The 13,541-nt window shown below is 49.3% G+C and overlaps 1 protein-coding gene across 1 annotated transcript; it reads left to right on the top strand.

The window, feature by feature from the left end:
• Positions 1 to 3,978: 3,978 nt before the first annotated feature.
• On the top strand, positions 3,979 to 5,487 carry LOC135987698 (gallinacin-13-like). The gene is made up of 2 exons (XM_065632767.1): positions 3,979 to 4,052; positions 5,270 to 5,487. The coding sequence occupies exons 1-2, from the start codon at positions 3,992 to 3,994 to the stop codon at positions 5,392 to 5,394; spliced, it is 186 nt and encodes a 61-aa protein (XP_065488839.1). The 5' UTR covers positions 3,979 to 3,991; the 3' UTR covers positions 5,395 to 5,487.
• Positions 5,488 to 13,541: the final 8,054 nt, after the last annotated feature.

The following is a 13,541-nucleotide window of genomic DNA, read 5'->3' as shown; positions in this document are numbered from 1 at the left end:
GGAGACCAAATCCTCCGCTTCTGCCCTAAAAACACCATTGTAAAGGGAGCTGCCTAATCAGGAGCAGAATGGTGGTCAGATGGGCTCCTGCTTGGGGAAGCTGAGATTTCATAGCCTTGGCTGAGCCCCTTAGATCCAGGTTGCCCCTTGTATCCCCATCAATCCCATGCAAATCAATTCAAACACTTGCATGCCAGGCTCTCCCTTCACCCCTGTGCAGGAGAAGGGGGGTTGTATCCATCCCACTCACATGGCTGCTCCTCCACCTCCTGTGGAGTGAAAGACACCATCACCCCACCACAGCCCAGCTCTGGGGCGTGCTAGGAAGCTAAAATGTGTCTGGATTCAGATCCTGTATCTACAGGAGTAAATCAAATTGCATGGCTCTCAGATACTAGCAGATACCCACCCACGGTACCAGCAAACTAACACTTTCCCAAACTATTCCTCAGCACACTTTGAAGGTGGGTGCGTGTCATGGACATCTGGATGTGGCCATGAAGTTGGCAGGGAGAGCTTAGATGAGCAGACACAAGGTGTGCTGTGTCTGTTTGCCATGAGGAAAAGAACAGCATTTTGAAAAAAAAAAACATAGGGAGAAATTAGGGATTTACAGATTCAGACCATATAAAATGAAATATTTTTTCTACTCAGAGAGGAAATAACCTGCCTCAGGCTGTGAGACCAGGAGTGTAGCGAGTTTCGCAGGTGGAGCAGAGCATGGTGCAGGACAAGCGCATCATGAAGTCTATCTGCCAATGTAATGTGATGTGGTTCCCACACCAGGTACCCAGATGCATTTGAGATGGATCAAGAAAGTCTGCTGAAATGTGCTGAGGGTGAATGAGGTCTGACTGTTCACACTCTAGTCATGCACAAGAACTATTGAGAAACTGGTGGGAGCCACATTTAAGAGAAACAAACAAAAATGTTCCTTGATATAACCAGCTGCAGACCTATGGAAGTCATTTTTGAAGGATGTTGCCATGTAAAACTTCTCTCCCCAGACCACAAAATAGCCTGAAAGTGGAAGAAAAGTTGAGATAAATACCACAGACATGCTGTGCTTACTCTAATTCAGACCTCCCCATATGGCCGCTGTTATGTGCAGGAGGTGAATGGTCCTATGGGCTGAGTGCTGATGGTTGTATTGAAGTCTAATGAAAGTCTAACCATGGCCATGGAGGGCTTCTAAACCAGAGCTCAGCTTAGAGGTCAGCCAATGGTCACTTCTTCCCAGGCAGAACTGCAGGGCTGTATCTGCACTTGCATGGATTTGGTGTTGGTAAAAAGTCACCAGTGGGACTGGGAGGCAGAGGTGGCATCACAAGCTGGCAAGGGTTCAATCGCCATAGGATTTGCTCCTGTTGGCATAAATTTATCCCAGGCTGTAGTTTAAAAATTGGGCTGTGGATCATGGATCAAAAGCAAATGGAGTCAGTGGAGACACCTCTCCCTTTTGGGGCCATGGGGTGGATGTGAGTCGACTTGACTCCTCCCCAGCCTCAAAACCTCTGAGGCACTCGGGACCTAATTTCAGTGCGGCATGTTGCTGAGCACGGATCAGCCTTTGTGCACAATGGGCTCTGAAAAAATACATCTGGTGGCAGGTTGGGGAGCAGGGAAGGACAGGAGGCTGATGGACCAGCCCCAGTAGGCTCACCAGAGGCTGAGGCCAAAACAGCGTAGGGACAGAGCAAGCCCAGATGTTGTCCAAGCAATCACCCAGAGGACAAAGCCTTCCTGCCCCTAATTTCTTGGGGAAATCTGGTTTATGTTGGTATTGTCTGGTTTTGGATCTCTTTCCCAAGGCGCGTTCTGCAACTCAACCCATGCACCGCAGCTGCAGAGCAGGGATTTGTGGTGGTGTGGAAGACACGTCCTGGCCACCTTTGTGCCTGCCCCTGTGGAGCCTGCAGCTCCAGACACATCGTCTGAGATGATGCTGTTCCTACCAAGGGAGAGCAGCTGAGCTGGAGATAAAACATGGCATTTTGCCGTCTCTCATTGGGAACTCCATGGCCAGGTGGTACTTTGGCTCTGCACTAAACCTTCTCTCTAGAGTGCATCAAACCGCCTGCACACACATGTTCTGACACATCAGTCACATACTCAGAGAAGGACACTCATATGAGCATCCACATGCTCCTCCCTGCTTGGGTCCTAGCTCAAGAGCTGCAATCTCGTTTCTGCTAAATAAACTCTGTCCCAGGCCCATTGCCTCATCTCTCACACTGGAAATGCCGATCCTCAGAGGTACGTAGTGGGTTATGGTCTTCCACCCACTGCACAAAGCAGTGTCAGCAAAGCATCAACACTTGTAGAGAGGCTCTACACATCTTTAGAATCACAGAATCATTTTGTTTGGAAGAGACCCTCAAGGTCAAGGAGTCCAACCATTAACCCAATGCTGTCTCTAAACCGTGTCCCTAACAACCTCATTTATGCATCTTTTAAACACCTCCAGGGATGGTGACTCCACCACTGCCCTGGGCAGCCTCTTCCAGTGCTTCACAACCCTTTATGGGAAGAAATTTTTCCTAATATCCAACCTAAACCTCCCTTGGCACAACTTGAGGCCATTTGCTCTTGTCGCTGGTTCCTTGGTAGCAAAGCCCGACCCCCCCTGGCTCCAAGCTCCTTTCAGGCAGGTCAGAGATCAGAAGGTCTCCCCTCAGCTCCTGTTCTCCAGCTGAACCCCCAGCTCCCTCAGCCGCTCCCATCACACTTGTGCTCCAGAGCCCTCACCAGGTTTGTTGCCCTCCTTGCAACCACCCCTCCTGCAGATAGGGTTGCAGATACATTCTCTTTCCCCAGGTCGTGTGTGGCAAATTTGCATGACACCCTGTTCAAACGCTCAGTGTCCCGTGATCCAAAGTCCAACTGGTGAAGGGCCCCATACCTGCACTGTTTGATGAAGATGATCCTTGTTCTCTTCAAGCAGCCTGAAGGCCATTGGTTTTACATTTTCCAGCACTGGCTGGTGCCCAGTCTGCAATAAAAAGCCATCGAAGTGATTTATTAAGAGAAAATAGAAGACTTGGTAATGTAAAAAGAAACCTTCGTAGTGTTTTTATTCCCTCTTCTATTTGTTATTGGCTGGGGGAGATTTCTGCTCGTTATTTGCTTTGTGTTGTTTTCCAGAGTTGAAACTCAGGTGCCACCTCTACTGATTTCCTGGAATGGACCTGGAGAACTAGTACAAACCGGAGAGCCTGCCAACATTCTTGGGAAAGCTGTAATACACAATTTTTCCTAACGCTCCTGGTCCTGATAATTACAGGGACCAGTCCCAGCTTCCCATTTAATAAATGCATAAATGAATAAGATGCTAAATAGCCATTTTTCTTTACAGTTGTAAACAAAACCTTGGCAAACAATCACTTTGCAGCCTAGAAGCTGGGAAATACAAGCAGACTTTTGATTTTTAAGGATCCCATGCTTTTGAAGCCAATTTTGTGTGTTGGGGAGCGCTGAGGAGGAGACTCTGGATTTTTTCACGCTTGACTGTGTCAGTGCTAAACACAGAGACCGGGAGGTGGAAACAAAATTTAAAAGAAAAAAAAAAATGTTGATCCCTCCAAAAACTTGGACAGGATTTTAACATCACATGTTTAAGCACACAAACACAAAAAGAGCCAGGCTGGGTCAGCCCCAACATCCTGTATCCAACAGCAACCAGTGGCAGACTCCCCAGTGCTCAGTGCAATTTGTTGACAAAACCCTGCTTTTTTATTTCTTTTTTAAATTATTTTTTCTTTTTTTCCTTTTTTTTTTTTTCCTTGGCTGTAGCATGGTGTATCAAAGAGTGAGCACGTCCCAATGCAACTGTTTGCTGTCATGTTGAAATTCTTCCGAGATTGACAAAGTTCCCTGCACTCCAGGAGCATTACACAACCCCCTAGCACTATAAATCCAGGATTTCTCCCTTCTCCATGTCTTTACGGCCCTTCGCTCCTCCTCGTGGTGGAACTTCCACCCACGTTCAGCCATGAGGATCCTCCAGCTGCTCTTTGAAGTCATTGTCATTCTCCTGCTCCAGGTCGTTCCCGGTAAGGACAAAATACTAACAGGGGTTTCTGCAGGGCTATGGAGAGAGAAAAGTTGAGTTCCTACTCCAAGGTAGAAAAGGACAAGACAGGGCCCTCAAGTCAAACCAAGGCAAGTCAAAGCTGACCTGACTCTTGCTTCTAAGGAACAAATGCCTTCTGAAAAGGTCTCCATGAAGTTCTCGCATGCAGGTGTCTCAGGTTCATAGATTGTACATCCCTTCCTCTCCATCCCCTCAAAACCCACCCAGAAAAGAGACAGGAGCCTGAGTTTTGCTCCTGGTCAGGATACAAGCCTCGTCCTCCACAAAATAAGGAGAAACCCATGAAATCTTCCAGGGGAAAAGGTGGGGGGGAAGACTGTTAGATAATGGTTTTTTGTCTGTCTGTTTTCTTCTGGGATTCTGTTTTAATAGAAAAATCTTCCTTGGTTGGGTTTTTTCACTGGTTGCTTTTATAGAGAGATAGATAGATAGATAGACAGACAGACAGACAGACAGATAGATAGATAGATAGATAGATAGATAGATAGATATTAGGAATTCAGGTTTCGTTCAGCTGTAATGTCACTATGGTGTTACTAGGCCTATGGTGGTATAACTTCCACAGAAAACAAACCTGACAACCAAGAAGAGGAGATTTACTTGCTTAGCCTGTTTATGCTCTCATTTAGTTGATTTAAGTCATAGAGATAAAGGGAGGAGAGAGAAGGGCTTGCCCTCTCCACTGATGGTGGATACCCATCAGTGCATCCCTCCAGGAACCCCAAACGTGGTGTTCCTGCTGTGTGTAAAGAGAAGCAGCACATACCCTTTTTATCAAAACAGGATTATTTAAAACAAGCAATCGAAAAAAATATACCCAAGAAGCCAACAATTACCAAAAAAAAATTAAAACAAAACCAAATAACCAATAGATAAAACATCTGTTCCAAAAAGATGCTTCTCTGACTTTGGATGTTGCCCAAGGCATCCACTTCACCCAACTCATCTAACCTAACTTAGCCAACCCAAAACTGGCTGTCTCATCTAGGCTGGTTAAGAGACTCCCAGTGCTTGCTGGAGGGAGATGCTCTTCCCAAGAGCATCCGACCTTCACCACAAAGCCAGATGAATTTCCCCGTTGCCAACAGCAAGCTCATTGCTCAGCCAGTGGCACCAGCAGGGCTCCAGGTGGGTTCCCAAGTCCCCTGAGAAGATCTCCCACCCCTTTTTCCCCAGCAGCAAGAGGCCTTTCGGACAGCCAGCAGTGCAGAAGCAACCACGGCCACTGCCGGAGGCTTTGCTTCCACACGGAGCGATGGGAAGGGAGCTGCAGCAACGGCCGCCTGCGCTGCTGCCGATGAGACCGGCCACGCTGGGATGGACCCCAGCACCCCGAGGGGACCAGCCCAGCGACCTTGCAACCACAGCTGTACGTAGGATCTGTTCTCCGACACCTCTGCACCTACACCTGCAGCTCAGTTTGTCCATTGCAAATAAACCTGTTGGGTTTGCATGTCCTTCTGGGTTCAGAGCGCAGCTGTGTTTCCCTCTGAGATGGACCATCCTGCCGCATGCTTTGGGTTTGACGGTGTTAGAGACACACCGGGGTACCTGAAACATCTGCAGAATGCTGGCAGATGTGGCACAGGACCAAGGGGACACCTGTGCCCTTTCAGAGTGGCAGGAAGAGAGGGATCTTCTGGGTTTCTTCAAGCAGTTATGAACCTTTTCTTCTAGCCCATACCTCCGTCTCTGTCACTGTCACAGCCTTTATCAACCTCTATCTCTTGCTCCATCTTCCTATAGAAGAGACCACAGCAGGGTCTACCGTCTTCGAGGAGACAGATCCAAGTCAGAGGTATGATCTGTCCTCCAGAAGTGCCTTTTCCTCCTCCATGACAACAACAAGGTGAACTGGGGCAAATTGCTCAGGTTATCCACCTCCAAGACAAGGTGAGATGGAGAAATCTCACGCCCATGGGCAGAATGATTAACAACGTGGTTGCACAGAGAGTGTGGTGGGTTCTGCATCTGCTCCACTCTGTGTGGAGCTATTCTCACACGAAATGTTGCTTGCGTAGTGTGAGATTTAAATAAAAAGAGAAAGTGTTCATAAGGCTGGGGGTAAAAGCAAAAGGAGTTGATGCCTGCATGGAAACTGCCTGGTGCCCATGCTGTTCCCTGAGCCATGCCAGGGTCATGTTTGGAAGAGGGACAGCTGGCAAAGACCAAAAGCCTGGAGACAATTTCACTCATGCTTCATGCATGCAGAGTGTTTTGGCAGCTGAAGAGAATAAACACTTGTGTTTCAGACCATATCCCAGCATCACGTGAGGGGCACCACTGTCTCATTTCCTGCACATGTTGATCTTTTGGGTGGATTTATGACTGGGAATGGACCAGGGCCAAACTCATTTGCAGCTGCTCCTCACCAGGAATTAAATGGATCCGTGCTGGGACCAGTACTATTTAATATCTTCATCAATGACACAGACAGTGGGATCGAGTGCTCCCTCAGCAAGTTTGCAGATGACACCAAGCTGAGTGGTTCAGTTGTCACACCTGAGGGACGGGATCCATCCAGAGGGACCTGGACAAGCTTGAGAGGTGGGGCCGTGTGAACTTCATGAGGTTGAACAAGGCCAAGTGCAAGGTCCTGCACCTGGGTCGGGGCAAACCCCGGTATCAATCCAGGCTGGGGATGAAGGGATGGAGAGCAGCCCCAGGAGAAGGGCTTGGGGTGCTGGGGGATGAAAGATTGGACATGAGCCAGCAATGTGCGCTTGCAGCCCAGAAGGTTAATTGTAGCTTGGGCTGCATCAAAAGGAACATGAGCAGCAGGTTGAGGATGGTGATTCTGCCCCTCTGCTCCACTCTGGTGAGACCCCCCTGCAGGGCTGGTCCAGCTCTGGGTCCTCAGCACAGGACACACATGGACCTGCTGGAGAGGGGCCAGAGGAGCCCCAGAAATGATCCGAGGCTGGAACAGCTCTGCTGGGAGGACAGGCTGGGAGAGCTGGGGGGTTCAGCTGGAGAAGAGAAGCTCCAGGGAGACCTTATTGCGGCCGATAAGAAAGATGGGGACAGACTTTTTAGCAGGGCCTGTTGTGACAGGACAAGGGGTGATGGTTTTAAACTAAAGGGAGATTCAGGCCAGACATGAGGAAGGAATGCTTTACACTGAGGGTGGTAAGAGCCTGTCCCAGGTTGGCCAGAGAGGTGGTGGATACCCCATCTGGGAGACATCCCAGGCCAGGCTGGACGGGGCTCTGAGCAACCTGAGCTGGTGCAGATGTCCCTGCTCATGGCAGGGGTGGGACTAGATGAGCTTTGAAGGTCCATTCCAACCCAAACTATTTTGTGATTCTATGATTCTATGAATTAAAGCAGCAAAGAACTGGGCTCCCATGGGGTCCCAGGCTGGGGATACCTCTGTCCTTTCTCTCTCATGCAAACACAGCAGCAGTGCCTTCACGCAGTCCCTCTCCTGGATGCTTCTCCTCTCTGTTGAGTGACAGTCCAGTCCTCGGGGGCCTCAGAAAGCTCAGCCAGAGGTTAGCAGCCACTCTGGCTCGCTCGAGCCATCAGTCCCATCCAGCAGATAAGGCTTCCCTTGATAACAAGACCCTGCCAGAAACGAGCCTCCAGTTTTTCCACCTTTTTGAAGTCTGGACGGTGAAGTTTTGCAGAACTTTGTCTTTTTGCCAAAGTAACCAACTCGCAGTTCCAGGCTTCATCTTCCCTCCTTTTTCCCGACCTCCTCCCCCTTGCCTTCCCCCTTCCTCCTGGCTCCTCCATGCACACGCCTCTCCATGGGGCTGATAGGGATGCTGGGGGGGGAATGGGGTGATGTCATCTGTTTTTGGCAGCTACCGGAGAACCCAAGGGTTAGACATGTCTGCCTCTACCCAGCCTGGCGCCGGGAGCAACTGGGAGCCTTCCTTTCGCAGCCGTCTCTGCACCTTATCAGGGGCAAGGTGACATCTCGGGGTTGCAAAGGAAAAGGAGGTTGGGGAGCCCCTGAATGTGAGCCTTGTGAGCAGCGTTCACGCCTGGGCGTGCACATGGATGTGTGTCTGTGTGTGTCTGTGTGTCTGCGCTCGCTGGCAGGAGCCGCAAAGGGAAATTGCTGCCGGCAGGATGGAGCCGGCTATCAGCCCTCAAAAGCATCTCTGTGCCCAGCAATGCTGTCACACAGCTTTCCTCCCGCTAAAGCCTGGGAGAGTTTAACCGCTCACATCCCAGGGAGGAAACCTGGAAAATCGTGGTGTGAATTTTGGGGTTGTCATATGCAGGGATAGGAGTTGGATTCAATGACCCTCGTGAGTCCCTTCCAACTCAGGACATTCTGTGATTCTATGAAAATCCTGTGTAACTGCCTACAAGAGTTAAAAAATGCCCCTGGCCATCAAAGGACGAGGCCAGGGCAGAGGGAGGGAGGTGTATCCATCTGCCCCTTACCCAAAGCTTGGGGTTGGGAGTGATCTCAAGTAGGGCTGGCTACAAATTTACCATGGAAATGGTTTTGAGCTGGAGCACCAGGTCCTTCTCATAGAATCATAGAATCACAGAATCACAGAATCATGGAATCATCGAATCATCGAACCATAGAACCATAGAATAGTTTGGGTTGGAAGGGACATTCAAAGCTCCCCCAGTGCCACCCCTGCCACGAGCAGGGACATCTGCACCAGCTCAGGTTGCTCAGAGCCCCGTCCAGCCTGGCCTGGGATGTCTCCAGGGATGGTTCATCCACCACCTCTCTGGGCAAACTGGGCCACTGTCTCACTACCCCCATTCTAAAAGATCTAAATGTTCTTTGGCAGTTTTCCCCTGAGTTTGAATGGTAAACCTTCATTCTCTATAAAATAGCAATAACACCTAACACTGCTCCGTCTTTTCTTGTCTCCCCCAGAAACACAGTTCGATCAGAAAAGAATGAAATATTTTTGACTAAACCTAGACATGAACTATGCTTTTGCCTTTGGGAGGCAAAAGCCTTATGGGACATGGGAGCTGCAGCCCAAGGAGAGAGACAGTTCCCTGCAGTGGTGGTCTTGTAATGTTTTTGTTTTATTTTATTTTATTTTATTTTATTTTATTTTATTTTATTTTATTTTATTTATGAATGGTACAAAGAATATTTTCTTCCCCCAACCCAACGGATTGTCCTGCTCACACCCCACTTTGGAAATCAGTGCTCTTGAGGAAAATGGAGACTTTGGGGAGAGGAACTAAAGGTCCCAAGGCATGGGACAGAAGGGTAAACACTGGGTGGTTCTCTTTCCAGATGGAAAATTTATAACTTTTTTTTTTTTGCTTGGAAAAAAAAAATCTGTAAAATTCATTCTCACTTATTGTAACTACAGTGGGAAAACAGATACTTAAAAAGCTAGGAGTGCTATAAAACCAGGGCCACCTTCAGGGACTCTTTCATACCTAAGCACTGTTTCAGAAGAGCCCTTCTCATCTCAGGCAGAACCAAGCCTGTGCATCGGGTAAACGATATGAACATCTACAGAGTGAAGGTCTCCATCTCCTTGTCCTCCACAGCTGCCTTGAGAGTCAGGCCCTGTGCAGCCAGAAATTATATCTTACACAGGTTCTCTTATCCCTACGGATGGCAAAGGGAGCCCAGGGTAACCTGCCACTGTGGAGACACTTCTGTCGGTCAAATGAACCTCTGCCAGCAAAACCTTGGCACATTTTTTACATGAAAAAATCAATGTCCTGTTTAGACAACCCCTACCGTGGGGCTAAGAGAAGATGCAGCCACTGGGACTGGCTCATGCTGACCTCAGCTGTCCACGTCAGAGCGAAAACGTTAATGTCTCAGAGGCTGTGTAATAAAGTACATTTTTTTGCTAGGCACAAATAAATGACTTCACTCTCCTGGCGAGGTGCTCTGGGCTCTTTCGGCAGCCGCACGTGGAAGAACAGCAGCGCTGGAGTAACACAGCACTACTGTCCCCGGGGTGGGAGCGTTGGATGGTGGGGATGCTCCAAAACAAACACCACGGTGAGCAGCTGCTGGGCTGATCCCCAGCACAACAGCAAAACCACCTGCAGCCAAAATCTTATGGCTCTTGGTTTGGAGACACCCCAGGAATGAGAGGCGATGCTGAATTTGGGGAAAGGGCAAGAAAAAGGCTTTGCACCCCAGATAAGGGAGGGTGAAGGACCCCTTTCTCCTTTCCATCATCCTCTCCAGAGCCACCACTTGCAGGACCCTTTTCCAAACCCCGTGAGCAATCAGCCCTTCCTCCAGGATTAGGTCCTGACTCCTGGGACGGACACGAAAGCTGTCAGAAGGCTTTATTGTCCAGATCTTCGTGCCGCTATCAGCGACTCCCACACACTGGAAGTGAGATATGTGTGACAACATTTTTTCCATCAGCGAGCTTATCATTGCTGAGAAGAGGAGAAGGGGCTGGGGAGGGTGATGGGGAGGACAAGGGAAGGAGGGGAGGTGAATGGGCATGAATGCCCACCCACTCCATCCTTCACCCACTCGACACTCCCCAAATCTATGAAAAAAAGGAGAGGAAAAATGGGGTTTTGGAGGAATGTGTTGGCAAAGTAGTTTTGTCAGACCTAGAGTCTCCTGGCCCTGTAGGGACAGTCCCAAATTCCTTGGGAAAGATCCTAAAAAACTCTTTCTGAAAACATATCTCTTCATTCATATGTGTATGGATGGGTGTATGTGTGTATGGACAAATGGAGAGGCCTTCTGCAAGGATGTTGGCTGGGCTAGCGAGACCCCAAGGGGTATGACCCCTCCTCGGTGTCAGACTGATTCTTCCCAGGACTGAGGGAAGGTCCGGCCAGCAGGAAAGATCTGAATCCAGCAAAAAGCTCAGACATATCAGACACGGACAGAGCAACAGGGACATCATCACTGCGGCTGCAGTTGTGAACTATGCATTGCATCTCACTGGGTTTTTGCAGCAGTCAATTTCATCAAGCCCTGGGAAGGCAAGGTCTTGGCCCACAACCCTGTTGTGCAGAGCAGAACCCAAAACATGGCTTTCTCAGTCTTCATCTGGAGAAGACAGAGGGAGCAGAAGTAAGGCATGGTTCTTTAACCCTGGCAGTCCATCTCTAGCCTGTAGGACCTAATGCCGTGGTCGTGGGGCACCACAAAACATCAAGGTTTGTGCAGCTACAGGAGCTGTGGGGACAAACCCAAACGTGCAGCTGGATGATGGGAAGGCTTTAGGGACCTGCAAGACTTCGTGAGTCTTCTGATAGATGTCTGGAGTTGGCAGCACTTGTAAGGGCAACACATCTTAGTGAGGTCTCTAGGACACGGAGCTGAGGATACAGGTGTGATTTCAAGGAGTCTGTCCATTTGTTCTGGAAACCACTAGATTTATTCCAGGGTGGGCAAGTTCAAACATACCCCAAGTTTGCCATTAGCCCCTTTCCTCCCAGGTACCGGGTTTCTGCTTGTCCCACAGCAGCCCTTTGAAGAAGCCACCTCAAATAAAACATGGTTCCTAGGATGAGAAATAAAGAAAAAAAAAAGATTAAATAACCTTTCCCGCCAACGTGCTGCTTGCAAGGAAAACCCAAGACAACGCTGCCCTGGTTTTGCTTCAAGGTGAAAGTGTGTCAATGCTATCTTGGGACCATGGGGAGGTAATTGCCCAAAGAAGACATCTCTGAAACCTGAGGTCTGCCTTGCTGGCATGTGGATAGGTCTATCTCCCCAAGAAAGATAGTGATGGATTTGCCCATTAAGTGCATTATAGAGTCTCCAGGCTGGTGTTTCATAGAATTATAGAATAGTTTGGGCTGGAAGGAAGTTTCAAAGCTCCCCCAGTGCCACCCTTACCATGAGCAGGGACATCTGCACCAGCTCAGGTTGCTCAGAGCCCCGTCCAGCCTGGCCTGGGATGTCTCCAGGGATGGGACATCCACCACCTGTCTGGGCAACCTCAGTGTAAGCAATTTCTTCCTCATGTCTGGCCTGAATCTCCCCTCCTTTAGTTTAAAACCATCACCCCTTGTCCTGCTGCAACAGGCCCTGCTAAAAAGTCTGTCCCCATCTTTCTTATCAATCCCTTTTAAGTACAGAAAGGCCACAATAAGGTCTCCCCACAGCCTTCTCTTCTCCAGGCTGAACAACCCCAAGGATGGGGCTGGATGACAATACAATCTTTTAATGTATGGTCCACAGTCAAGGGGCAGCCCTATCTGAGCACCAGACATCTCCTGACACTGAGCACATGGGAGAGAAAACACATGGGAGCACACGGCAGGGGAAAAATGTGCACATTTTGTCTGCTCAGTGATGTGATTAATTCCGGTAGTTGCTGTGGGGAGGTGGCAGCTGCACTTCTGTGATTCATGGGAGGTTTCACCATCAGCATTGTCACTCCCAGGCTGCCTGTTCCTTGGGGAGCTGTTATCTGCTGGGAGACGATGGTCTTCAAGCACAGTTCATTAGCAGAGTCCCCTGGGGGGGTGACCGACTGCGGTGGGTTACACACAGGCTGGAAAAGGGTGCCTTGCTTTTTGTGAGCTGACATAGATTGGGATGAGCCAAGGTCCTGCTGAGTGGAGGCAGAAGCAATTTTGGCTTGAGCTAATCCAGCTGTCAGCCCCGACAAGAGCCCTGTCACTCACCATAGTCACAGGGTGAAAGCCTTCAAAATGCCTTCAGAGACGGGCAGAATCATCCCACCAGCCATTGCCAGCCCTCAAGCCACCAGCTGGACCATCCTGAGATAAAACTGAATCTAGAAATATGTGTGAGGACCCTCTGTGACTTGAGCATGGGACAGAGATGTAGATTCCTCATGGATCAGTCTGTAGCACTAACATTCCCATGAGGGCAGTGGTCATCCTTAGGCCAATAAATGAGGTTTGTGAAGGAAGCTGGTGTCATAAGGCCAACAGATATCATCCTGTGGGCTGGGGCAGTAGAAGGTGCCTTGTTTTTTCGGAAATTCTCATAAGCACAATGCATCCATGTCCGTGCTGTGCTACTCTTGAGAACAGAAGACATTTCCCAGATCGCCCTTTTACCATCCATGCAAGTGAAGGGCTGAAGAGTTTCCCCTCGGCACCCAGAAGGTCTTCCAAACCTGGCCATCCAGCAGATAAGCAGTCCACCTGGACTGCAGGGTCAGCAGCCTGCCAGAGGTCAGAGACACCTCCAGTTGTTTCCTTGCCCAAGAGCTCTTTGCCCATCTCTTTGCTGTTCTCTGTCTTTACAGCTTATACGTCACCAAACTGGGGAGAACTTCCTCAGGAGGGGTGGTATCTGCACCAGGGAAGGAAGGTCAGCTAATGGTACTGAAGATAAGGGCTCCCACTACTGGGGTCATGGACTAGATAACACAGGTGAAGCATAGACCAACTTAAATGGGCCAAGACAACAGCACAAGGAATTAGGAACCAGACAGGAACGTATTGGTCAAATGTCAGAGGACAAACCACCACACACCATCAGGAACAGAAATAAGCCACCCCTCGTGTATAGCAAAAGAGCAATCCTGTT

This window comes from Caloenas nicobarica, chromosome 3 (genome assembly GCF_036013445.1).
Source record: "Caloenas nicobarica isolate bCalNic1 chromosome 3, bCalNic1.hap1, whole genome shotgun sequence".
In the NCBI taxonomy this organism is placed as follows: Eukaryota; Metazoa; Chordata; class Aves; order Columbiformes; family Columbidae; genus Caloenas; species Caloenas nicobarica.
Note: the sequence above shows the minus strand (reverse complement) of the source record. Positions and strands in the feature narration are given on the sequence as shown.

Excerpts from the sequence above, each read along its gene's own strand:
- LOC135987698 (XM_065632767.1), top strand. The coding sequence starts at position 3,992 with ATGAGGATCCTCCAGCTGCTCTTTGAAGTCATTGTCATTCTCCTGCTC. Across the intron at positions 4,053-5,269 it reads CCTGCTCCAGGTCGTTCCCG|CAGCAAGAGGCCTTTCGGAC; the intron begins GTAAGGACAAAA and ends CTTTTTCCCCAG.